This window comes from Oryzias latipes, chromosome 20 (assembly GCF_053564925.1).
Source record: "Oryzias latipes strain Hd-rR chromosome 20, Olatipes_Hd-rR_3.1".
Taxonomy (NCBI): Eukaryota; Metazoa; Chordata; class Actinopteri; order Beloniformes; family Adrianichthyidae; genus Oryzias; species Oryzias latipes.
In genome coordinates, this window is record NC_136256.1 from 20,256,031 (window position 1) to 20,282,571 (window position 26,541).

The 26,541-nt window shown below is 38.8% G+C and overlaps 1 protein-coding gene across 2 annotated transcripts in view; it reads left to right on the forward strand.

The window, feature by feature from the left end:
* The window catches only part of jph1a (junctophilin 1a), a 30,762-nt gene extending 4,239 nt beyond the window's left edge, over positions 1-26,523 (forward strand). Inside the window, exons 4-7 of one of the 2 annotated variants that reach the window (XM_011488873.4) lie at positions 15,057-15,175; positions 21,593-22,326; positions 23,419-23,525; positions 24,198-26,523. In XM_011488873.4, the coding sequence (XP_011487175.1) occupies positions 15,057-15,175; positions 21,593-22,326; positions 23,419-23,499 (934 nt within the window). In that variant the 3' untranslated portion in view covers positions 23,500-23,525; positions 24,198-26,523. The remainder of the gene's footprint in view (positions 1-15,056; positions 15,176-21,592; positions 22,327-23,418; positions 23,526-24,197) is intronic. The other variant, XM_004081020.5, reaches the window with a different exon arrangement.
* The last annotated feature ends 18 nt before the right edge of the window (positions 26,524-26,541 follow it).

The window sequence follows — 26,541 nt, forward strand, 5'->3', positions numbered from 1 at the left end:
CAAGCTGTGCAATAGGCATATCGGAAAAGACGGAAAAAATTTGCGATAAATGGTTACCTTAAATGGTCTTAAGGCAGCTCGAAGTATTTAACTACTCAAATAAATCAATTTAAGCATTTGACCAATCTGATGAAGCCCTTTTATGTTAGATGCCTCCTATGTAGATGAGGGTCATTTGGAATATAATTTAAGGTATGTTGACTCTAATTTAACCGTTGTGCTATCCTAGGCACTTTAACATTGGGAGTTGGGTCATCTAGACCCACTAGACAGTGCGCTGAACCTTTTTTTCTTCAATGATTTGTGATCTTCACTGGTGTCCATGGATTACATGAAATCTTTCCACCTTTATCCACCTTTGTCATGGTAGGAAGAACACGTCAATGTAAGGGTGGGGTCATCTAAGATAGCACAAGGGTTAAATTAAACTGTTGCAGTGAACTGGAAATGATGTATTTGGTTGTTTTGCCTCGTGTTCATGTATCGCAAGTTATTGATCATTAATATCACAAATCGGAGGTTTTCCTCATATCGTGCAGCCCTACGGCTTACTAAACTTAAATGTATTTTTTTAATAAACCATCAACATTTTCATCTTCACAACACAGTGGATTCATAAATAGTCATTGTAAAATGCTCACATTTGCCCGTATTTATCAGTTCATAAAATCGCAGATGTCACAGCTCCCATTTAAAAATTCATTAATTAATAAAACGTAGTGAGCATGGTGTCCGAATTGCTTTAAAAATCCAGGGCACTAGATAGTCCGGTACTATGTAGTTTTTTCAGTAGTTAGAGAGAAGGGAAGGAATTCGGACATGGCCTCAATGTTTTTGGAGCTACAAACCATTTTCTATGGGTGATGTCACACTCACTGAGTCCAGTTCTCATACAAATTCAGTGGTTTTGACCAATACATAACCTCTTATGGATTTGAAGCTTATAATTCTTAAAAGTTTAAGAAAACATTCTTTTTGGCTAAAATTGTTCAAAGGAGTTAACCCTATTAAATTGACTTTTAAAAATGCTCAGACACTGTCACAGCAGGCATTTTTTGTGTGTATGCTTGCATAAATGCACCTTCAAGTCAAGCCTGCCATTTGCTGCAGTGCCTGGGGCACAGACAAAAAAGTGTAAAAGGTTCTCCTTTTGGCTTATCAAATTTTCATCTAAATCATAGCTATTTTAAATCATAGCTATTTTTTTATTTTACTACTGTAAAACAGCAACAAAAAAGTCCTCAAACTTGATTTTCTTTTGAATACTGTCAAGTGGCTAGATATAGAACTTGTAAACCCAATGACTTTGTGAATCATAATGGTAGTTTCGTGATGTAGAGCAGGTTTTAATATATATTTTTATCATGAAATAAATAGTAAGGCTTTAATATGCACATCCTGGAAAATATACTGGTTACATAAGGCAGATTTAACGGGTCTAATATTAAATCTCTGCATATCGTTTTTGCAGATAAAACCCACAATATAATAAGTCTGGGCATGTTATTGAAGGCCAGTGAGGCTAAGGTAATCCTGGAAGGAATAGAGAAAAATGGATAATGTTCTGAAAGGAAGAGCCGTCTGCCATCCTCGTCGCTCGCTCCACGCGATCAGCGGTTCACAGAACATTGGACTGATTGTTCAGTTCCAACGCAGCAGCAACAGCAAAAGCACAGAAAGTGATTAAAGCAGCAAACAAGGTTTCCCCTATTCAAGTGAGTGATCAAATTACTGGATGGGATGTTCTCCTGCATCATGTGGAAATTTCAAAACAAGCTACTGACCGAATTCAAGATGAGATTTTTTTTTTCTTTTCTGTCTAGAAGTGTGTTTGAGATTGAAACGCTCAGAATGACGGGCTGCAAGCAGGTTATGTAAGTCTCAGTGTACAGTAGAGTAGAGAAAGATGCACTCCTATTGATCCAGCTCTGGTCACGTGACTTTTTGTCTTTGAAAATGGAGCGTCCCCCGTGGATCCACGGAAATCAAGGGAGGGGAGTGAGGCAGTCCAGCCAGAACAGTCAGAGTTATGAAAAGAAATGAAGGTAAAAGATGAGATTTGACAGACGGCCCTGCAAATTTGATGAGTAAGGGTCTGAAATGAAAGGGAAGCAGAGGGAAAAAAGGGCATGGAGAGGACAGGCCAGCCCCTCCCTCCTGGATTACTGTACAGAGGAGCTTTCCCATCGGCCTCTGAGGTGGAGCTGATGACCTCATCCCCGTGATGAGCCAATCAATAGACAGCTGATGTGATCCAGTGGAGTGAAGCTCTTCATCGCTCATTCACGTTCGTGTGTGGTCCTTATCTAGGTGTACTCCACAGCCTCCTCAGTCTGTGTTTGTGGGTGTGTTTGTGTGGCGTGGTTGTAAAAGGCCTGGGAGCGAAGATAAGTGACCGGTGAGAAGTTTACAGAAATCTTGCTGACAAATCAGCAGTTTAGTTGTTTTGGAAACTCAGCGGTTTGTCATTAAAGAAGGTTTGTAATTATTTTAATGCCTTTTTTACTCAGTGGCTCTCCGCCAGCGCTCTGCCTCCTGAAGTAAGATGTTCAGCGATCTTCCTAAAGTTGCCAAGAGGACGAATGCAAGTAATTTGAGTTTATTAGTTTAAGTGGGTACACTGTGTCTCCACATTGCTGAAATTTAACAACTGGTTTACTATAAGTCAACACAGGCATCGATTCCTACCACACACACTGTGGGTTCTTGATTTTCGTACCTTTTAAGACCATTTTGCCATATTTACTGACATCATGAAAGGACTTGTTAGAACTTGTTGCCGTTCAATGAGGCCAAGTGCAAATTTAAGCTCCCAGTGTAGTTTAGGAGTTTTTTTCTGCAGGTTTTGGTTAAAGAGAAAACTATTATGATGGATTGTCATATGACTATCTTTTTATTTTATTATTTTTAGAAGAAATTTGTATTTCGGATATACCAGCGAATGATCTTTTGTTAAATTAAAATCAGAGAAAATCAGATTGTATCTATTAGATTATTAAATATTTTAAATAGAATCTTCTTTTTTTTAGTTTCAGGCTATCTTGTTTTAGTTAGTTTTTTTTTTTTTTTTTGCTACTGAACTTCCTGAAACATCTCAGTTGAAGTCCACCCTTTTCTTCCTGCATTTGATGCCATCATAATAAGGCATGTTTGCATCAGGCCTTTTTAAAAAGCCGAAATGAACCACAAGGGAATAAATAACTGAAAGAACATTATACATAAGATATTTATATTTGTTTTGGTTTGGGGTTTTTTGTAAATAAGGTGAACAAAGCAGACTGAATTTTTTCTGGAGGAAAATGTGATGATTGAGTTCTGGATAGATAGAAGCTGTAATAGATATGTATTATAAAGAAATAATAGATATATTGGAATACAATTTAATATATTAAAAAAATCAAATAGAAACCACTGTGATTATAGTTAATTTAAGTAATTACACAAGTTAAACTTTTTTTACAGGTAAGTTTTAGACAGCTGTAGGTAAAGGACCATAAAACTAAAAGGCATTGAATTAAACTCTGACTATACTGAATTTTTGCAAAGTTCTACTCAGAAATTCTGCAGCATGTGTAGATGCTGCCAACACTAGGTTCCACACTGATCATCTTTTGATCTATTTTAAAAGGGTTCCCAGTGGTTTTTAAGTTATCTTTATATTGTGTTTAGCCACAATAAAAAAAACAAAAAAAAAACAAACTCTGTTGTTTTTTAGAAACGTTTATACAGTAGTTCATTAGAAATTCACCTCAGAGTTATGAGTGGAATCGTTGATGTGAAGCAACCCCACCCTCTTTACCCTCACCGGTAACTAAGGGTGCTCTGTTTACACATTCTGCCGCTAGCTTACAGCCCCTCACGCCCCCAGCCTGAAATTATTGGTGCAAACAAATTATATTGAGCAATATTGAAGCCATCCAGCTGTACAGTTTGGAGCCAGATGCCAACTCAGGCGAGGAAAACGAAGTTGTTCATGGATCTGGTCGTGTACAAGTGGATGCAACAAAACAAAGCAGAGAAAAGTTGCTTTTTCTTATGCTTGTGGTTCACGATTTAAATAAAGAAATACTCAGAAATGCTATTTTAATCTTCATTTTCTTTATATATGTCCTCCATCATCAGAAAAATATCACAAGAACATGCTAAAAACACAATTTTGATCGGAGTGGGTCTTTTACTTGTCAAGGAAATAAAGCAGCCAGGAGCGTTGTCCAAACGTTTGCACTGCTATCCATATGCATTCACCTATTCACAGCCTAACTATTTCCGCCCAGGAGCACAGACAACATGCACGCAGACACACACACACACACACACAGAGACTTCTACACAAACACATACAGAGCTCATGCGGCGGGTGCTGGTGTGTCAGCGGTGAGCACTGCCTAAATAAGGCAAGGCATCAGTTGGCTTATCAGCACCAGCCAGGAATATATACCCATCCCAACACTGATATAGCTACCCGCCATCTTACTCACTGTAACATCTCTCCCAATGTGCCTGTGTGTGTGTGTGTGTGTGGTCATTATGTTTAAACCAGGAGGATAAGAGAGCGGGATAATCTGTCTGCTTGTGTAAAGAGATGGGAATAAGTGTGTTAAATGTGTGTTTCTGCCCACATACAAGATGGGGTGGGGGTGGGGGGGGTTGTTTATCACCTGCTGTGTGCAGTGACCTCAGCCACTCACCACCTGCCCTTTTTTGGAGAGAGTTATTTATCAGCATGGAAGCAAAATAATCCCAACTGTCTGTACATTTTCCCACCTTTACTCTCCATCGTCCTTTTGGGAGGCAGCAGTACAGATAATGGTTGAATTTTGTCAAGTGGAAAATGCATTTGGCAGGATCTTGGTGCTTCTGATATTTTATTTAACGTGTTTAGAAGCACTACAAAGTAAATATTGACCACTGTGAGAACGAGTTCCGGTGATTCGCAGAGCTCTTCTCTGCTGCAACGACGCAACCTAACATCCTTTTTTTTGCACGCCATAGTAAAAGACTCACATGTACACTCACTTTAAATAAGGAGCCAAATGTGCTTCATATATTCATACCTTAAATGATCAAAGTTATTGCCAAGCTGCATACGAAAGGGCTATAAATAATACTGCTGATGCAATGGGACATGCACCGTGAATTGGTCTAGCAGTTTTCAAATGACGCACAGTGTAATCACATTACCCCATGTAATTGAATCTTAACCTCTGCTTGGTCAAATTTCTGTATTATGAAGTCATTTTAGTTTTTCTGACACATACACAATAAAAAAATATGTGGGACGTTCGAATAAGCAGGCTAGGAGTTCATATCAGTACCTTTATTTTGAAAATTACAGATATCAATATGTTTCATTTGTAGCGCGATTTTAAACTCCTGACTTCTTTCTGTTAAAGCTGGAAATTCACCTTCGGTGTCATCAAGGTCATCTCTTATTAGATCTAAGCTGAGGAGTTTGAAAGAAGCACTTGCTTTTTAGTGCAAGAAAGGAAGAAACAAAGGCTTTTTTTTGACTGACAGTTGAAAGCCCTTTCCTCTCTGCTTCCCTTTGAAATATATTTGTCCTCCCTGGTGGGAGACGGAATGAAGGCGAGAAGGAAAAACTCTTGGCAGAAATCAGCTCATACCCTGCAGGAATAAGAGTTCGTAGCATCTTCACCACACCGAGAAATACATACTAACAAGCAGAACCGGAAGACTATAAAAGGTAAATTAAGATTAGAATAGACTTTTCCTTTTTTACATACATGACAATTAATAGGCATGGGAGTTTGTTCTGGATTGGGAATAGTCTGTAAGGGAATGTGAGCGGAGTGCTTGGCTGTGTCAACAGCAGTGGTAGCAGAATTGGGTTTCAGCTGCATGCCGGAACTGTGTTTCTGTGGCTTCTAATCTCTTCGAGAATGGCACATATTTCTGCGGTGTCTTGAGAAAGGCTGGTATGAGTCAAGCAGCTCATAGGAAGAAGGAGCACATTGGGAGTCTGTGGCAACTTTGTTGTTATTAAGCTCTCATCAAAAATGCAAAAAAATCTCCCTTTGCGCAGACTGCCTCATTATTTAATTTAGAATTTACCTATGTGAAAATAGAAGTTAAGACAGGTAAGGCTTACAGAAGGGAGGTGCAAAAATAACCATATTTCTGTTTAGGAAACATCCTCAAAGGACAAAATGTTACACAAAAGACCCAAATGTCAGCCTGCTCAGCTTTGTTTTATATTCTTAAGATGTCATAAGTTTAGAATGGACATCCTTCAGAGTTACATTAATAATGAGTTCTGCTCAGGGTATTTTAGCACAACATCAATGCAAAATTGGTCTATAAATAGAAAGACAACAAACAGGGTTAAAATGACTGAAAACTACTTGTAAAATGGGTAGATTTCTTTACCACTTGAACATTTTAACTGTTGTGGAATTAAAATGCTTTTGTTGAATATTTGCTAATATATTTTATTTATAGTACATTTCTTCAAATAAAAATCAGCTGATGATTAATATCATGTGATTCAACAAACAAGCATGAAGCTAAGGAGCAGAAAATCAATTTCTGAATAGCTGTGAAATACTCGATTATGGGTACTTTTACAAAACGAGTTGCTGGTTTCTGCCTATCAAAGTTAAACTAAATTCTCCTAAAATGAGCATCAGAAAAGAAAGACAGACTTTTCAATGGCACTACTTATGAGGTGTTGAGTTAAAATGTCAGCATGTGTCCAGCAGTTTTTTTTTCCCACATACTCCCTTGATTAGTTGTGTCTAAAATTGCCCATGTAATAAGACTAATTCCAAGGATCTTTTGCCTCTTTAAAACCAGTTATCATGGAAGATCTCGTCACTTAAGAGTTAGTCAGAAAAAAAGGTCATTATTTTATGGGTGGATTCATCTGTAATTGCAAAGCCTTGAAGCGGATATTCAAATACTGAATCAAATTTAGTGAGCACATGATCGTGTCTTTCCAGCACATTTGCAATGGAAACATGTTTTTTTTCCATGACACAGCATCTCGCCTCAAACTCCCCCACAACAACTGGCCATCAGGATCAAGGTTTATCTAACATTAGCAACACATGACTTAACTTTTGCTGACTTTGTCAAGCTAGAGGAGGGTGCAAGTGGTCTGTGTACATACAAGCGGCTGCACAACAGTGGAGAAAGAGGCGTGGCACGCTCCAAGATCTGCACATATTAAATAGCGAAACGGTAAACCTGGGCTATTCTTAGGCATAAATAGATATTCCTCATTAAATATGTACAAGGACGACAGAATGGTATTTTGAGATTTAGTGGGAGCATTCAGATTTTTATTTTATTTAGATTCATACTTCCTCGTGTAGCACATTTTAATCGTATGTGAAGATCTTACTGCACATTATTTTGTAAAATAAAAACAGTTTAAGAGTAAGGAGACACCACTGACAGCTTTTCCATCATAGTATTAATTTAGCTAAATTTGCCACGCATCAAAGTGTGAAAGCCCTTCATAATGTCCTTATTAGTGATTATTATGCATGTCTTCTATTCAGCCTATGAAGAGGCCACGAGGAAAAGCTGACAGCAGATGTAACTTAATGCTAATGCTCCTTTTGGCTTTGCACTGAGAGGGAAATTGATGTTTGTGAGGGAGTGCAGACAGTAAGGGTGGACCGTCGCAGGAGACTGAAGAAGAGTGCAAGCCATAATTAAAACTATTCCTTAAGCTCCAGTGGTTGCCAGGCGATGTGACCTTTGTTCACACAGGTGTATCTTCAGATGTTAAGACCCACCGTCAGATGACGTCCAGGGGCTCTTTGTGTCTGAAAAGCCTTTTCAGTGTCATTGTGTTAAAATGTGTTAATTTGTCTCCAATTTGAAGAACATCTGTTGTGTGTCAGTGCTACATGCATGTGCCTCCAACCATGAAACTGCCATGCGTGTATGTTCATTTGCAAAATTCATTAATACAGACTGGATGCATGGTTGGACAGCTCAGTCGAGTATCCCTGGTGGTTACCATGGTTACTGTCTCACCATCGTCATCATCGTGTCAGCCATTTGTTGATTTTCTTTAAAAAGGCTGGGTGAAGAGGCACTGTTGGTTGAGCCCTGTGTTTATTCATCCTTGAAGACTCGAGCAACATCCCCATTTCCTGCTAGAGATTCACAAGAGCTTTATCGACTACTACCCAAAGAGACGCTTTGATGTAAAAAATGCAAGAGCCATTCATACTTGTTAACACTGATGCCCTGATTCCCTGGAGGACTCATTATGACACATCTCAGTAATTGTTCTTTGAACTTTTTTTTCTTTCTTTTTTTTTTTTTGCAGAATTGATGTACTCTTTAGTACATCAGAGCTAACAAAAGCATTTATGAGAGGCAGTTGGATTTTTCAGAGGCATTATGTGTGTTTGCATTATTGTGTAACACTGCAACTCCACATCCTGATTTGCATCCTGCAGGCTCTTGTTTTTGAGATTTTATGCAAATTCACCTTTCATTCAGTCCCAGTCATTCTTCCCTGTTGGTAAGAATCTTGAATGAATGTTTGCTTATAGAAATTTATAGAATAATGCTAATTGTTAGTAATTATTCTATTAATTTATATAATCCTTCAGAAACGTACTGAATGAGTCAGTTAAATTATTATCTTTGCTTAATGTGTATCTTGCTTTTCCTGGCTGCTGCTTCTTCATTTGTTCTCATATGATAAAAATAGCTCACATATTGTAAATCAAATGCAGCAGGACTTAGCAGAGTACACTACTGCTTTGCTGCTGGGAATCTTGTAGCCACCATGGCTCCCCCACCTCTTGTGTCATTAACAGCATCAGCTGTGGCTATGTTTCACCTGTGGTGTTGACACTGAAAGCGCAGAGCTGAGGCCTGGATCCCTTGCTGCTGCCCTTCACCAAAACCAGAGGGATGTTATCAGTGAGAGATTCTATGTAGTTCTTTAAACTTAAGGACTCATAACCTGAAAGTGTCTGCCAGTCTGTGAGAGTCTGAATGCAGTAGCTTTACTTTGAATACAGACACACAGATGTATGTTAGTATTTTGGGGAGAGAGCATTGTGTTCTAGGTTCCTGACTAGTGAACACTGGTAGAAGATTAGGCCTTCTTGTAATCCACAGGCTCAAATGTCATAGGGGAATTTTTCTATTTAATCAAAAGTGATTCTACTTATTCTTCCTCCCAGAAATGAAGTGTGGTGTAGAACATGGTTTTAAGCTGCCTGCAGCTGCTACTTCAGCGTCTCTGTGATGAGTTTGAATAATGTTTAGTAACATGGATGTTAGATCACGGACACATTGATATAACATTAATAAAACAAAATACTTAATACTTAAAACATAAGACAATTCTGAGCCTGCCCTTCCAGCAGTCAGTGCTGTTGCACTTTAAAACACCAGTTTAAAGTCCAGCTTCATTTAACTCTTGAACTACTTTAAAAGTGTTTTTATATGTGACAAAGCAGTTTTTAGCCCAAATCAAAAAACCTGTCATTTTTTCGCCTTATGGTTTATAGGCAGGACTGTTGGTGCGGAGCAAGCTCACCCCCTCTTCCCGTTTCCTACTAAAGCGACAGAAGTTCTATAGAAATTTGCCTGGACTGTTAGTGAGGAGTAAGCCTTCCCTCATTTCCCATCATCCTTTTGTTTACACCCTCTCCTGCTAGCTCACAGCCCCTCACACCCCCAACAAACATGGTGAACAATATTAGAGCTATCCAGTCGTACAGTTTTGAGCCAGATACCAGCTTAGTCGAGGAAAATGACGACGTACATGGATGTATTTGTCTACAAGTGGATGCATCAGAATGGAGCCAGCAGGGTGCTTGTAGCCCAACATTATTTCATCTGCTCTTGATTCACAATGATTTGAATAAAGAAATACTCAGAAATGCAATTTTTCGCTCCATCGTGAATGTGATGAGAACATGTCAAAAGCACCAAAAGCACCATTTCCATCAGAGCGTCTCAATCCTACTTCAAGAATGCAATAGGTCAACAATGGCCTATTGCTGAGCCTCACAGAGTTTTATATCAGGTGTGTTGCATCAAGGAATGAAGGAAACCAGAACTAAGGGAAACTTCTCTGCATGTTGTTTTTGTGTCCCTGGTCAAAGTGTGTGCTTCTAATTTTTAAGTCGACTAAAACTTTATTAATGATTTTAACCAAGTGTGTTTAGGGACAACAACATAACAATTATTAGTAGTCCTGAAAATGATTGGTCATAAGTGCAGCGTCTGTTAAGGCTCCACATTACTCGCACAAACATTTTTGTTGGACTTGATGTTTTCTCAAATCAATCCAATTGCTGATTAAACCATACAAAAGATGCAGTATATCAAATATTTCCAAATAATGCAAGAAAACTTTATAACAAACCCCATAAGTTATATCTAGTTTTTATGCTATTAGAGATATTAAATCACTATTCCATTCATTTTTAGGAAGTGTGCTGATTTAAGAGTATTTTCATTGGAATCCATGTCCTAAAGATTTTTGTATGGGAATTATGGGATGTATCCCCTATGTTTTACTTCACTAACAATTTAAAGACAGCTTTTTACCTGACTGTGACAAACAACATAAAAATGGGGGAAAAAAAGGTTTTGGGAGACAAAAACCTACATTCCCATCATGCAACACTACACTTCTCTGAAGCGTTCATTTTGCTTATCTCATAAGAACAGCCACTATTCCCTCTTTTGTTAAAACCTTGTTTCCTTTAGCTTTTGTCCCTCACCAGTGCCGCTCATGGTAATGTGACTCCCAGCCCAAGAATAATTCCAGAATCATTTCTGTGTTAGTTTTACTCTAACCACTAATGGCGTTAGTCATGCTTGAGTAATCCTGAATTAGCAACAGCCGTGAATTCAATAGTAACCCGGCATTAGTTTGTACATAGGGTAAGCTAAGTGCTAATTGGTGCAGACTGTTTGTTTTGTGCTGCAGCTTTGTACCCAGGGCGTTTCTTTTGCAAGATAAACACTCAGATGGTAGGTTTCTCTCAACATTTGTGCAACAACACCAGAAAGCCTTTCAGGTTGTTGCGCTGTTAACTGTAGTTTTGGGGGTTACAAGGAAGGTTGCAGTCCTGATTTCTACCCCACACAAAATCTGGACGCAGTTTCTGTCTCATTGTACGCTGACCAGTCAGCGCTCTAGTTAGAAAGCTTGGGCCAAGGGGGAAGGGGGATAGGTCAGTGTTATGGAGAACATATGGGAAGAAGCAAAGGGGGGGATGGAGGGGGCTGAGAGCCAAAACGAGGTTCAGAACTGTGTCAGCATATGTGAAAGAGATTCCTCAAATAGGTCATAGCCCCAGGAGTGATGGACTCAAGCTTCACTCATAGGAACGTGCGCGCAAAAATAAAATCACGCCAACATGATGCAGATGTGTGTATTCGCCAGGACACTGAGGTATGACAAACCTTAAAGTGGGATGCACCGTTCCGCACGGGAACTGTGGTTTGAAATTCAACCCTACAGTAAAATTAGAGAGGCGGAGGTGCATACTTCAGCATTTCTAAATGTCAGGGAGTCTTGAGAGGGGCAATGTGCCTCTAAATATCAGTCTCTTTCCTTCTCCAATTCTTATTTTCTCATCATTTATTTTTTTGTTTCTCGCTATTTTGCCTTTTACTTTCTTTCCGTGCACTCATCCTTTGTTTAAAATGCACCAACACATTTTATACCAAAAAAAAAAACGGCATCTGTCCCTTCCAAACTGACCGGACAATTTTTACAGCTTATTCAAGACTGTAATGAAATAGTAGTGGATTACACTCCCCCTGCCTTGACAGTTGCTTAAAATTTTGACGTCCAGACTGTGTGTGTCTGCACACATTGTGTTCCTTATTTTGAATATATGTCGACAAATTTAAAGAGGCTCATTTACTTGGGCCCCCTCCCCAGATCCAACTGTTTGCGGAATCCCTAATGTGAACAGGTGTTACTTTATATTCAGAGACACATTGTTTTGTAGGAACGCTTCACTGTTTGACAAGTTAGAAACTAAAAACTTTTCCCAATGTTAAGGCTGTGATATGTAACACACTTGTTTGACCTAAACAAAGTGTCTTTGCATTTTTCTATAAACTTTTTGTATTTTTAATTCAGTCTAAATCCCACTCCGATCATCGTTTGATCTAGTTTTAAAGCGTTCCCAGTGGTCTTCCCATCATCCATCTGTTGTCACCCTCTCCAGGTAGCTTACAGCCCCTCATACCTCCAACCTAACATTACCGGTGCAACAAAAATTGTGAGCAATATTGGAGCTATCCAGTCGTAAAGTTCTGAGCCAGATGTCAGCTCAGACAAGGAAAACAAAGACGAGCATGGATCTATTTGTCTGCAAGTGGACGCATTGGAATGGAGTGGAGCAGGGAGCGTGTGGCTTGCTGTAGTAGCTTTTTTAAGTGGCATATATGCTTCTGCTCCAGTTAGACAGATTTGTATAAAGAATAACTAAGAAATACTATTTTAAGCTTAATTAAATGTCCTCCATCATCAAAAAAATGCTACAAGAATATGGTAAAAACACTAAAACAGGAGTTGGTCTTTAATGGGATTCACTGCAGTGTGCCTATAAGCAGCATGAAAACAAGCCCACTCTTTTCTGAACTATGACGTGTTATCCGAGATTAAACCATCTATAGATGTGCCCAGGCGAAATATCTCTTTCGTCTTTCCACACGCCCATTTTTTCTCACCTTCCATTTCACTCTCCTCTCGTTCCATTGCTGCATCACACCTCTACTCCCATCATTTTCTGCCTGTCACCTCCCACCTTCAGGCATCCTGTCTTGAGAACAGTCTGCAGAGCGGACAGCATCACTACTTCTGTCTGCACATGACTTCACTTTACAAAGATCTATAGGTTGTGCCATGGGCATGCAGTACACAGCCATGCCTTCTGTTATTTGGCAGCACATTTCACACATTTCAGAAATAGAAGTCCTTTTAGCAGAATGTGTGGCTGGTGGATGTATGGGGCATGCATGTGGCGTGATGCAGCTGAAACGCTTAAATCTTGTTTTGTAACTGCTTGGCGATACAGTGCCAGCTGTGTGCTGCATTAGTGACAGTCCTGCAGCTCCCCCACTGTTTCCCGCTCTACGCCTGCCTCCAAAATGCATAAAAGTGAAGTTTTCATCTGTTGCTCAGCAGCAGTTTCCCTGTCAGTCCTTTGTCGTCTGTGGGGAATGCACAGGCTTATTTTTGGGTCCACCACGGCTCTTCATGCATTTTAATGTCTTACTGTCCGGCTTGTCAAAAACAGGACATGCCACAGTCCAAGGACAGAGCGGTATTCTGAATTTGAGACATCTGTCCATTAGGGTCACACTGATGCAGAAACAGTGAGGGGAGGGGTATGGATGCAGGCAAATGAGAGTGAACGTCAACAGATAGATGAGGGAGGATAAAAAAAAACAACAACACAGGAGCCTTGATTGAAAGAGAGAAGGGATGGGGAAGGAAAAGAGAAGGATGAGCCGGGTTAAGCAGGGCAGCATGAACAGCTGTTAGCACTTACTGTGACGCCTGAACTCTGCATCTGGATCCTTTCACTCCTCTCAGTTATTGTTTGTGTATTCACTCTCACTATATGTTCAGATATTCTTCATGTCGTTGTTTCACTATCATGTTTTAAAAAGAGGAAGCAACCCCTCTCTTTGATTCTATTGCTGTAGATATCAGGAATGTTTGCGTTTGGGAGCAGAAGTATGTGTTTTGTGGATTTCCCAAGGATTAGTGGAGCAGGTTACCTTTGGCCTCCTCTTGTCCACCACGATGTGCTCTCATTATATTTCTCAGCTCTTTTGTTAAGCTCACATTGATTTCAGATCAGTTCTTTCCTGATTTTTTTTAAATAAAACAATTAATCCAAGACTCTGATGTGTGTGAGTTGTAGGACGTACTGCTTACTAAGTTCTGATGTACCGGGAATCTCTTTTTTTTAATATCAAAGCAAATGCATGTTTTATAACCTTTTTTTTCAAGAGAGTTTATTTTCTCAGTTTATGGTTTGGCATTATGAATACAGGAGACTTTTTTTATAGTAAGATACATGTATGTTTACCATATCCATGTGTACAATAGTCCTGTTTTTCCTGTGCTCCATAAAGGAATTTGGGAAAAGTTCTCTTGGTTGTGTTTTATCCCTGTAAGCGGGCAGCACAGAGATATGTAGCACTGTAAAGACGGACAAAAGAATTTAGAATTTATTTGTTTTCTTTTTTTAAAACTTCCCTTTTTTTGGTGCAGGAAATATGGTTGCTTGTATTTCTTTGTATTACTTTTATAGCTGCTTAAACTTTTTTTTGTCTGACGTAGAGCTCACCTAAAATGAATAGATACAAGGAGCTGGTAAAAACAAACGTACTTCTTATTTTCCTGTAATGTTGACACGTATTTTATAGTCGATCCAGAACAGAATAGCTGCAAAATCCTAACCCTGAAGCGACATTCACAAAACGTTCCACATTTTGAATGCTTCCACATTCAAAACTCTCAGCTTCACGCAAAGCTACTCAAGTTTGTACGACCATTTTCAGGTTCTATTTACAAATTGCATGGCCATTGAATGCGGACTTTGACCAATCAGGGACTGATATTGGGTGAAGACGTGGATGTCCCCTTTAATTCACAGAAGTGCCAACCTTTTGAAAATTGATCACGGATGAGAAATGAATCAATTTGGATTGCGCCCGGCCAAAATTATATGACACATTAATTTTTGTATATATCCCAATTGAGCTGTGAAAGAAAAAGCCTGGAGCAAGATTTGTGTGATTTCGCAGCCTGCCTCTTCAGACTGTAGGTAGAGGACATGCGCTAGTAAACAGTAGAAAAAGAAAAAGAAGAAGAAGCCCCTCCCTGCTTGTCCAGTGTGAACAAATGGGCAAAATGCGTGTTCAAGAAGCCACGTTTAGCACATTAGTTAATAAAAAATGTGAAGCAAAGTCACAAAAAGTGTTTCCTTTTAATGTATGTGTTTATCTCAAATGTATTTATTCATGTCCCTGTTATCCGCTCACTCATGTTGTCGTCCTCTGTGTGTCTGCAGAACAGCTCATGCCAGAACAAAAAGCGAGGCTGCAGAACAGGCCGCAATCTCCGCCGTGCATGACTCTGAAATCGCCCGGGCAGTTGCCAGGGAACTCTCCCCCAACTTCTACCAACCAGGTAACTTTGAGAGATCAAGCACTCACAGACAAAAAATCCTACAGACTGCTCCCAATAGTAACATATTACTGAAAAAACACAATATAGTCCAGAGAAATTAACCCCTGGACTAAAGGAGCTCTCAGGGGTCAAAGAGGTCCACAGCTTTGGTGAAACTCAATACTCCTTTTAGCTGAATTTGGCTTAATATTTGATTAACTTTGCAAGGAAATTTTCTGTTACAACAGGTTTTAGTCACTTTTGATGTAGATTTAAACTTGTTTAAACTGTTAGGAATCTTACTCTAGATATTTTATCTACTTGAAGGATCCAAAATCTTACAGACCAGTTCTGCATTTAAATATTTCCAATAAACCTCTTTGTTTTATCAAAGCTATATATTTGAGGGGATTGGGTACAATGTTGCACCATGGGTAATGTGCGTAAATAATGTTGTGTGAACTGTTTTGGAGCTGTTTGCACAGGCTGCATTACAATCAGCACTGAGCCAGCTTTGGCTGCATAAAGTCACAGAGATTTGTGTTACCGCTTTGGTTCGGAAGACAAGATACTGAAGATCATTTGTCGGATCACAATGGAGGCCTGTGTTTGTGGTCACACAAAGCAAAGAATGTCTAAAGGAAACTACTGTTTTCGGAATGGAAGCTATTTTCAATCTTAGATGAATTTATATCCCTTTACTAAAGGATTATTTTGGTGTTTTTAAAATGATTTATTAACGTGCTTCAATATTTAATTGAGCTTTTTCACATTTGGAATTGCTTGAGGTTGTACATGGATCCTTTCTACCTTTCTACTCATTATAGACTTATTTTTAAGGTGTTTGGAAATACATTTTTCTGATAAAAGTTCTTTGGTGCACAATGCAAACCTCATGAACATTTAAAACGTCTAAAAAGCTTTATATTACACAAGTTAGTTTGAAATAATGTGACCACAAATAGTCCAGTTTGATGCTAATTCTAATTTCTGACTGACAGTTTTAAAATATGGCAATAAAACAAATAATATTCTCACTTTTGTCATTTGTCGCAATATATTTAGGCCTGTGAGTATGCAACCTTGGGCTATTGCCAATAGGCGCCATAAAACAGTGAGTGACAAACAGATTAAGAATGGGACCCATTCACTAAGCCTCAGAAATGGCCAGTCGAGTTCAGAGACATCTTGCTGCTTGTTTGTGTTGTGGAAAACCGTGGTCATGCTTGGCAAGCTGGGTGATCTGCCGGCCCACAAGTCTGAGGGGGAGAGTGTCCTTGCCTTATAAGTCAGATCATGAATGAGAGACGGCCAATGTCATCATAATGTGCTGGACAGATTGACGTCTGTGCTAAAGCATTCCACCGTTCAGTTACGTAAAGGTATCTTTCGGACAGACAGGCACCTGAGAACAGCCAGAAGCAAAAAAGAAATGGTGACATCTTCGCAAACCAGTTTTTTTAAAGATTCTGTAATAAGTATAACAGCTTTTTCTGCATTTTCCCAATTTGCAACTTTCAAGGAAATTAGTAATGCATGTACTAGTAATGTCGATGATTTAAATCTAAACTGGTCAAATCAAGAGATTTAATTCTTCCTTCCTTATGATGTTACTTCCTATGATTTCACTTCTAAAAAAATCCCCTTGGATAACAAATAGAGATAGAGATTGAGGAATGTTGTTGTTGTAATTAGCATTTCAGACTCATAGCAGATTATCGCCAAGATTGGGAGTGTGCGCTTCAAAAGGGAAGAGTGGGTCAGAGCGAACAGGACCCTGACCTTTATGATCGATTCACAAACAGAACCCTGGAGGGGGAGCTGTGAGCGGGGCGTGGCCTGTGGCGTGACGTTAATTGGGCTATATTTGGTGCCAACGTGTGCTCACTGGGGGCCAATGGAGACATAGCTGAAATCCTTATGCACTGACAGGACCTTGCTCCAGCCCTCACAGAGCAGCTGTCCCTTCATTCAGCCGGTCGCTGGACAGAGCAGGCGCGGGGAGAGCAGGGAGGGGGCACAGGTTTCAGGGATCCTGCTTTGCTCTTCCCGACCCAGTCAAGGTGCACTTGAACCAGGTGGAGCAAAAACAAACAAAAAAAATGACAGCAAGAACCTGTCAGAGCCAAAGATGCAAACATGAGCAGCTGGTGCTGTTTATTCTGAGCAGCAGGTTGTGGTGTAAGATTTCGCTCAGTAGTTTTCCGTCAGTTTCCCTAATGTGGAAACCTTTTATTGACTTTCAAGAAATATTTTAGTGACCCAATTCTTTTTCCAGAATCAAGGCATGTTTTCCTTTTGTTGAAATTGTTTCACGTATATTTTTCCACTTTAGCGTGTCAAAATACACAAGAAGCTAAAAATATTGCAATTAAACATTTTTCCATGTAACTATCTTCCCAAACTATCTGGCATGTGACCAGATTTGAGCAAATAAGGCAGTGATTACATTCCCCCAGTTGCCACCCACATTAGCTCATTTACGTATGAGGGCCCAAATGCATATATATCTGTCTGTGTGTGGCTGTGAGGAAGTGAGAAAGCAGCAGTAGTGAAGGCAATCTGGCCAAACAATAACAACTCCCCATGACCATCTGACAGTGTGAGTGGGAGGATGAAAAACAAATCGAAAAACCAACTAATTGAGTCATGAATCTCAACTATAACAGGACGTTCAAAAGAGACAGTAATCCACTTGGTAAAGTATTGCACAAACATGGCAATAATAGACAAAACGAAAGAAAAAAAATACAACTCAATTGGAGGTGTAGCTCCTTAAATTTCCACCTGGGCCTGACATTTTTAGCAATAACAGCAAAAGAAGTGGATTAATACTTCATTTTTTTGGCAAAACCACCTGCCTAGAATGTCAAAATAATACATTTTTCTTGCAAATGTTTAGTGGATACGTCTGTTATACCTTTTATTAGAGACTATAAACAAGCACAACTAAGAGTTGTGTTTCCTTTCTCTTGTGTCTGGACTGACTACACAAAATGGCTTTTGACAAACTAGAAACTTTTAAGATTCTTTTTTTTTAGGCATTATTGTCAAAGTTCTGACAAAAAGCGCATCTTTCTGATGTTTTCTATTTCTTTGAAAATGGGTTAAAGGACACAAGAAAAGAAAGATTCTTAGGGCGGGAAAAAACTAAAGTTTCAGTATTTGTATTTTTTTCTTTTTTCTTTAAAAGAAGAAACATCTGACATTTGACTGCTCAGACTGAACCACAACTATGAAGACGTATTGGCAAAAAGATAATCTTTTGCTTTTTTATTTTTCATTTTTTTGGAAAATACACTGTCTCTGGATCTTCTTATTTTTTCTTCTTTCCTAAATTAAAGGACATTATCTCTGTTATCTATATAAACAGTCCAATTCACTAAATTAAAGAACTGATAAATCTGAAATCCTAAAGTATCATTTATTGCTTTGGTTTATAGGTTATTGCTCCAAAATTATGTGTGACTTTTTTATATTATCGACTTTTTCAAAGGAGATAACAAAGATGATTTTAGATCTTCAGTTCGTCAGCTGAACTTCGATGGTGTTGCTTCTCGATAGTTTAACTCAGTATGAATCCTTTCTTTGCAAAATCCCAAACTAGGCAGTTTTCTTCCTTCCTTTTTTATCTGTAGGGAAGTTTGAACTGAGTGTTTGCAGTCAATTTGATTTACTGCCCTCCACTTGTTTGCGAACTTCTGCTCAGCACAGTTGATCCACTGCAATCAAGGGAGTGCTGTGTTATCAGTAATCTCCTATGTAAAATGTATTTATATAAGGGGAAAACTAAAGAACTGCATTGTACTAGGAGCTTATTTTAGCGAAAAATAAAAAAGATAATGTAAAATTTCCTTAAATTCTATCAGCCAAAAAGAAAAAATCCCAAACGATAAAACTTTGGCTTTTCCTCCCATTAAAGATTCAAAAACATGACTTGTTAGCTTCTACAGCAATCGTTAAATGCATTGCATACATTTCCAAAAAATTAAAATAGGCTTGTGAAAGAAATATTTTGATTTGGACATAAAATGTCTTTTAGATCCAGGCAGTCATCTTACAGGACAGTTTGAACAAGCACACATTTCTCTTTGTAGAGTAGACAGAGCAGCATTAAAGAGCTGTCACCATTCATTCTGCAACGGCAGCCGATTATTCACTATGTCAAATGTTCTTTTTGAAAAGTAGCCCTGTTTGGCAGCAGTTTCCTTTTTTTACTTGTGTTTTCTTTCTTTACCCTGGATTATGAATTATTACGTCTCCCTCAATCTTGTGCTGAGCTTCTCTTGATGCACGGTGGCAACAGATGTGATAACAGCACAAAATGACTCCTTTCTAGCAGTGCATACACACACACACACACAAACACACAGAAGAAGCTTCCCTGTTGCTACTGCTGCTCATCTCTTGTATTAAGGTCAGAAGGAGTTAGTCTGGATCGTGAACATCCACTCTATGTTTTGTATGTGTGCGACTGTGCGTGTGTATAACTCTGTTTTGCTAAGGATGCACTGGAGCAGAAAATGGAATGTGGATTAACACTAAAAAGAACCAGCAACCTGCAGATTAACCGAAAAAACGTGCAATCTAATAATTTCAGAAACAACAGTGATTTTGTAAATGCATTACACGGATAAGCCTATTTTTTTTTAGCATCAAGCTAAAACGAACTGTTTATCCTTAAAATTGGAAAACATGAGTCATGTTCTTATGTCTGTCTTGTCATGGCTTAGATCATGGCCCATTTTAGTGTTTCTTCTTAAGAAGTCTGTAGTCTTCGAACAGGATTGCCCACTTGGGTATGTGTCTCAGTCCATGGTGTAGCTGTAAATCCAAACCATTGTAAGAAGCAGAGACTGACCAGTCACTGAGGATGTTTGTGTTTCTGTAGTTCTTTCATTCTGTTAATGCACCTATTGTTATCATCTTATTCAGCTTTTGGAATGGAAAACTGTATTTACATTCCATCTGTTGCCTTGGTAAATGACATGTTTTAAACATCAGGGACATAAACACACATGAAATATAGCACCAAGTGCAGATATGGTGCCTATATAAAAGTCGCAGTACCTCTGGTAAAATTTTCAACCTCCAGAAATTGCAGATAGACCTCCTGGATTTTTAAAACTTCCTCAAAATTGCAAAAAATAAATACAAATTTCAAAGAGAAATCTCTTATGTAAAATGTATAAATATAAGGATAAAGTTAAAGAACTACATAGGAGCGTATTTTAGAAAAAAAATAGAAAGGATAATGGAATATTTTCAAATTCAACCAGCCAAAAGCAAAAAGGAAATGTAGAAGTTTTTTTTCCCCCTAAAATGTACAAAATCATGCCAAAAACAAAAAAAATCTAACATTTGTAATTTTTTGTTTATGAAAGCAAAGTGTAACAACTCAATGACAGCTGATTACATGCAGTTACTTGTTTTGCTTTTGAAATACAAATGACAAAATAACCAGGGTTTTTGGTTCTAATTGAATCATTTTGTTTTTATTTTTATTTATTTAGGCCACATAAAAGAAATCTATGACAATTATCTCAAATTTCTGACCAAGAAATATGACCTGATGTTTTTTTTTGTGTCATCTCTGTAATTTTTTAAGAGATTAAACGGTAACTGAAAATCCTTCAATTGGGTTTTACAGTTCATGATAATATTTCAGTCTCTATTTTATTAAAAGATTACAGCTAGGAAAACTAAAAAACAGTTTTTTAGTTTACAAACTAACTTATAGATGCACATTTTTCTTTAAAAATGTGGAACTAAAAAAAAGTTTCAGGATTGAAGCATAAGCAGTTTTTTTAAAAGTAGCAGAATTTCAGCTCTAAATGAGGACGAAGCCAGGGGGCCATTTCAATGGTCACAACCATTTAGAAAATGATTGGAACTTATAACAGGAATCTGTTCCCAAACAGAGTCAGGCGTGCCCCTGGAGCCCTACCTCTTATTGAGCTATGGTGTGAAATTAGGCTTGGCAGATACGTTAAGTCCCGCAGATGTTTAGACGTCTCTGTCTCTTTGTAGTGGGTTGTACTGGTTGTGTAGCTATGAAACAAACTGGGAATGGGATAAATACTGGGAGGCTTATGAGTTCTGAGGCTCCAAAGAGTCCACAATAAAGTCATTTATGCTTACAAGAATTATTCTGATTTTCTCATTTTATTTTAAAATCTAATTTAAATAGAAGGGCAGGAAATTCACTGGTCAGGCAGGAATATAGGTATGCTAAAAACTTTAAAAATGTGAGATGGTAAATAAATCAAAGCAAGGTTATATATTCTCTTATGTTACACCTTAAATGAAAGATAATTAGGTATTTCATAGTAGCACTTGTATTTTCCAGCTTTCAGGCCTGACTGGAATAATATTTCAAAATGAAATTAGGCAAATCTCCAGGTTAATTGATGTGTGTTTTCCCTTTTTCCTCCTCAGGACCCGATTACATAAAACAACAGTTTAAAGAGCCTGTGGAGATTAAAGAGGTCCCTGTTGAGAAGAAGGATCCCTCCCCAAAGGATTCTCCTCACTTTTACCGCAAAGGCACCACTCCTCCCGTCTCTCCTGTGGCCAGCCCTGAAGCCACTCCCCCCCCCTCACCTGACTCCAGCAAGAAACAAAGCCAGATCGCCAACAGTGTTAGCCGCAAGGTCAGCAAAGAAGAAAAAGCTTCCCGTAAGAGCAGTAAAGAAGAGAAATCGATTCCTAAGACCAGCAAGGAGGAGCGATCCAGCGGGAAGCCGAGTAAAGAAGAAAGACTGATCGTCAGCGATGGCCCTAAAAGTTCTCACAGCCATACTGAAGCTCCACCTAAACCCACTAAGGTCCACCAGCCTCTCCCATCGCCTGCATCCCCTCCGCAGCCTCCTACGGTTCCAGTGAACGGGCAGCTTCACAGCGAGTACCACAGTTACTATGTCAAGGCTCCTACTAGGGTCCGTCCACCCCCCGAACCTGAGGATGTAGAGGAAGAGCCTAGTGCTCTGGCTCTGGCTCGGATGCCCCCACAGCCTAAGTCATTCAGCACGCCTGCCCCCACTCCAAAACCCGCCTCCGTACGAGACACCAAATCCGAGCCTAAACTCAGGAAGCAGGATTCACTTAAGCCAAAGAGCCTAGCAGACACAAAGAAAGCTAGTATGGAAATTTCTGAAGCTGCAGAAGAAACAGTAAGTTGATTTCTCCAGTCTACAGTGTGTTCAGATCAAAACTCTCCTAACAGCAACAGAAATACCTAAAAAGATAAGGAGGGTGCAATCTATTTCATTCAAATGAATAATCTTCTTGAGTAAAAATGCTTGTGATGCCATGATGTGTGAGGTTTGCTACTGGAGGTGATGCATGAGCTTTTCAAAGATCCCACTTAGCCACAACGTTATTTGCCCCAATAAACTTACAGGGTTTGGTTACAGCTTGTTGGCCAAATGTAATGAAACCCAATATTACTTTTACTCTATTACTTAACTCTGGTGTCAAAGCCTACTAAAAAGGATTTATTTTCATAGCAGTTGAAACATGTTTTATTTTCTTAAATTCTGCATTTAAAGAAGGCAAATTAGAAGAAAAGAAATGTAGTTAAAGATTTCAGAACAAAAATGTCCGAAAGATTTTTAACCTCATCAACACCATTTTCTGCCTTTGTTCGTTTTATCAGTAAAGATGTGTCCAGTTTCAGAAGTTGAACCGTCTGAAGTGTGAATCTAAAGTGTGATTACATCATAGCACTGTAACTAAAGCTGTCTAGATTCAAAGAACACTTAAATGTAGTTAAGAAATCCAGCTCTTCAGGGGCTGCGATTGGGTTGGGATAAAATTTCCCCCAGATTTGGCATCAACATAAGGCAGAAGCAACAGTGTGCGCAGTAAGTCTTCTTAATAAATGCATGCTTTCTTTAAAACAATCTTCTAAAGGTATGAGCCACTTTTTGAAACTACATTAATATAATCATTTAACAGTCTGAAGGTTATGGTTCAAATCCCTGTGCATGCATGAGTTTTCTTCAGGTATTCCAGTTTCCTCCCACAGTCCAAAAACATTTCTGGTTAACTGGATGCTCTTTATAAGGGAGTATGTGTGGTTTTATGTCTGAATATGTGAGCCTGTGATGGACAGATGATCTGTTCATAGTCAATTGTGCCTTTCCTCTACTCATAAAAAAAGGAATAGATGAGGGAATGAGATGCAAGTTTAGTCTTTTTTTTTGCATTAATACTTTATTTTAATGTCTTTTATTAAAAATGCCTGTTTCCTTTTCTTGCAGGGTCCTAACTCAATCCTAGTTGCTATGGTAATGCTGTTGAATATCGGACTTGCAATTATATTTGTCCATTTTCTGACATGATGATGTTGTGTCTCAGGTAAGTTGAGGTGTGTCTGTTCTACAAAACAAATATAAAATAGTTGGTGACATTTGGTGCTCGACGTGTCAGGATCATTGACTGTATATGAGAACTGGACAAAGCGATCCCTCCCCCTTCTCATTCCAAACAGGAAGTACCCACTGGCTCCAAGAAGCCAATAATCCCATCCGTGAAGAAGTTAAATTAACAGCTATTTGTCAGAATAACCATTCTGGCTCTGTTACTTTTTTTAAAATCTTCTTGTTTATCCTAATTTTTTTTATGATATACTTTCTTTATTGCAAGTATTTCAAGTAATAAAATGACCAATCAGATGCCTCAGTAAAAGCATGTGGTTCCCCATCATGAACGTTTGATTGACAGATTCTTCCTAGCCCATTTTCAGTGGAAGGGGTGTGGACTTTGAACACGCTCACTCCTGATTGGTGATAGTAGTTGCAATAGAAACGCTGACTCAGAACACTCGGAGCAGTCATTGACGTCTGGCTCCAACACAGCGTCGTCCGTATCACGGAAACATGGCAACTGAATTGGCCATGTTTCGCTGGAGCCGGCAGTATGGCATTTTTTTTATGGGTGAGGTCACACGCGCTCATTCCAGGTCTCTGATACAGTCTGTGGTCAGGATTTGAAGATCTGAAAAAAGGTTAAGCTAAATCCTGACTGTTTTCTCTTGCAGTGAAATCATGGCAACTGGTAGAGTTGCATAGCTGGCCTTGAAAAGCGAAAATGGCGCCAGTGAGACACAGGGACGGCTGGAGGTGTTTAGGACTCAGCATGACACCAAAGAGAGTAAAGATGAAGGCATCACTAAAACCAATCTGTCTTCAGCCTTCTTTTTAGGGTCAGCCCTGAGAATTAATACTCCTTTGGTTTCTGCTGAAGGTGAAGCGAAAAGGTGTGTCTAGTGAGATATTAAAAAAATATAAAGGTTTTAAAATGCAATCAAACATACTCAGTCTTGGAAAAAAAAAGAAGTTATTGAAACCCACACTATGCTGATCCAAGCACAGGTCTCAGTTGCCCACTCTGCCTTGGCAGAGATAGCGGACCTTGCTGGAAGAGTGTGGAGATGCACTTTTAGATGACGGGAGCAAACAGCTGCCTTTCTATTTTGCCATGTGACGTTTTGATGGGGAGATGTGAGCCCAGCCCCAGGGTGGTCGACGGGGTGGAGGAGGGGGTGTTGGGGGACTTGAGGTTCAGGGGCTTTGGAGATGTTATCCGGGGTTCATGCCACTCTTGAAAGAGGAAACTGGGTACGGCCGTTTCCAGCAGTCAGTGCTAGCACGGTCACTACCCAGTCTTACTTTGTCAACCGAAACATCACTGCAGCTTTCTCAAAGCTCCGTCCATTGTAATCCAGGTTACACTGCTTTGACACACTCCCCGTGCATGGTACAGGTTTCTGTTTTTGTTTGTTGTTCCGCTGTAACTTTTATGTTCATTATTGTTCTCTGGATGTATGTTACTTGCAGCCATGTGCTTGTAGAAGTCTCTCAACAGGAGTAGTAAATAAAAATATCCCATTCTTTTTCTTTTTTGGGGGGAATTTTGCTAATCTCCTGCAACAGAGCTGTAGTTTGACATTACACATCCATGTTATTAATGTGCAATATGTTTTTTTCTTTCAACGAATTTCAGTATATTTTGACAGAAATTGTTTTATTTTAAAAAAAGCAACATTTTATTTATCAAATTGAGAAATTTAATTGCCTGATTCTGCAAAAATGATTAACATCAGGCACTTTGAAAAAGATTAATTTTAAAAAAGAGAGCTTTTTATGAGAGAAATATAAAATGCTATTTATGAAAGCAGTTGTAAGGTTATTTAATAGTCCACACCTTTTTGCTTGAATTTTTTTCACACTGTTCTTTGGTTTAACTGTCACTACACGACCAAGATGCAAAACCACAGTCCACACAGCTGCTGGAGTTAACCCAGGGGCACTTGCATGAACATGAAGACTGGATCTTGTGGACAGTGAAAGTTTATTCAGGTTGAGACCATGGGGAATGTGGCTCCAGGGAGTGGGAGACATGCCTTTTAGAAGTCTTTAACAGTGCTACTGTTTACCTCAAAAAGATGAGGAAAGTGGGAGAGGGCGGGGAAGAGATGCCATCCTTGTCTTAAATCTGTTGTGCGAGGGATATTCTGTTGTCATCAGCTGCATTCTGCTTTGAGCTTCGCCTCATCTGCTTCTAGCTTTCGTTGCAATTATGGCATGAGTTTCTTTGATTTTCATAGTGGTTATTTATACGCTGGACATTTATTGTCACCTTTACCACGATGAATTATGTATTCATTGTACAACTAACGTGTAGGTGGACATCACTCATGACAAAAAAAAAGGGCTTGAATATGTGTAGGTTTTCTTTGCCGCAAATTTGTTTTTGAAAGTTTGCTTGAATATATTGTGATTGAGATGAGCAGCGCTTCAAACTTCAACACTTTTTCAGTCAGATTGTTAACAAACTGACCATGAAACTACCGGAAACACTAAATTAAATCACTATATTGTATAGATGATAATTATGAGGAAGACTGGTGTTTAAGAAGGATTAACAGAATGGTCAGCAGGTGGGATATTTTTTTGAAATGCAACATTGCATGTTGGAGATATTTATATATAGATTATTATATACTATTTGTATGGATTTTTACAGAGCACAATCCAGAATCTGGTATGAGTAGGTATTTTTCTAACAATTTGCACATCTGTATTTTGACAATGAATATAACTTGTTTGTAATTGGTAATGTAATGCACACATAACATTGTTTGACGGTAAAAAATAAAAAAAAACTTTATTTCTAACTGGTCATACTGTATGTACCATTTGGGGACATGGACGGCAGATGTACTTATTTGAGGATTATTGGACATATTTAGAAACTATGAGAGAATTTTGATATTTAAAGGCTCATTTTACCCCAATGATTTGTGCAAAGTCTTTGGAGATTAATTTATGTGTTTAAAAATAAAGATATTTTGCCTTGTTAAACAGATTTGTGCCTTTTTT